The following is an 808-nucleotide window of genomic DNA, read 5'->3' as shown; positions in this document are numbered from 1 at the left end:
AACAATTGGAAAGATTGGATGAATGGAATATGGATAGAAAAAACACGTGGAAGCCAAGAGAACGTCAGCTTTAGTATGAAAGCCACAAGATGGAAAATCACGCATAACAGAAATTTTGTTGTCGTTGTTGTTGGATGAAGATCTTCATTTTGGAAATTTCAATTATGCTGGACTCGAGATAAGGTCAGGCTTGATTCGAGAACAAAGAGCAACGATAAAGAAAGCAAAGAGAAGGAAAAAAATTTTTTTAACCGGTAAAGAGATCATTGTGAGAGTGATGACGACGGACAAACGAACGAACGAACGAACAATTTTGCTGTCGCCAAAACTCACAAAGAACTACTATCCACACATTCACCAGTCAGAAAGTAGAAAAATCGCTTTTCACTTCTAACAAGGCAGCAGAAGAGAATTAACAGAATTGGTAAAGTAGACGAGCGAAATGGAAGATATGAAGTGCTGCTGTTGCAATATAAACTCAACGAACATCCGGTATTACAGGTATACTTTTTTTGTTTTGTAATCACGCGGCAATGTTCCATTTTTCACAGTAAGCAGATCTTTTTCACTTCGTCTGTCCGGATAAGTCATCGTCATGCCGGCTTCGTTCAGCTTGCCAACAGTCAAATGCGACATGTAAGCTTCGCTGTGATCAGTTCGACTGTTCAACGTTTTTCTCAACGGTGAGTCATAGCTCGGCACCGCTTCAAATGGAATTTTCCAACGAGCAAACCGATAGCCAAGCAAAAATGACACTGCCGAATGCTACAGCAACGTGACCACAACCGCAATTACCAAATACTCGGCT

The 808-nt window shown here is 40.6% G+C and overlaps 1 protein-coding gene across 1 annotated transcript; it reads left to right on the top strand.

Moving 5' to 3' along the window:
• Positions 1-277: 277 nt before the first annotated feature.
• Tsp_16084 (conserved hypothetical protein) lies at positions 278-779 on the top strand. The gene is made up of 2 exons (XM_003370084.1): positions 278-368; positions 559-779. The coding sequence occupies exons 1-2, from the start codon at positions 278-280 to the stop codon at positions 777-779; spliced, it is 312 nt and encodes a 103-aa protein (XP_003370132.1).
• The last annotated feature ends 29 nt before the right edge of the window (positions 780-808 follow it).

The sequence above is a fragment of the Trichinella spiralis genome (assembly GCF_000181795.1).
Source record: "Trichinella spiralis strain ISS 195 chromosome Unknown Scfld1218, whole genome shotgun sequence".
Taxonomy (NCBI): Eukaryota; Metazoa; Nematoda; class Enoplea; order Trichinellida; family Trichinellidae; genus Trichinella; species Trichinella spiralis.
This window is presented reverse-complemented; position numbering and strand designations above follow the sequence as displayed.

What these genes read in the sequence shown, in the direction of transcription:
- Tsp_16084 (XM_003370084.1), top strand. Translation starts at nt 278, where the DNA reads ATGACGACGGACAAACGAACGAACGAACGAACAATTTTGCTGTCGCCA. An exon ending in ACACATTCACCAGTCAGAAA is followed by an intron (nt 369 to 558) that starts GTAGAAAAATCG and finishes CACAGTAAGCAG; the next exon opens with ATCTTTTTCACTTCGTCTGT.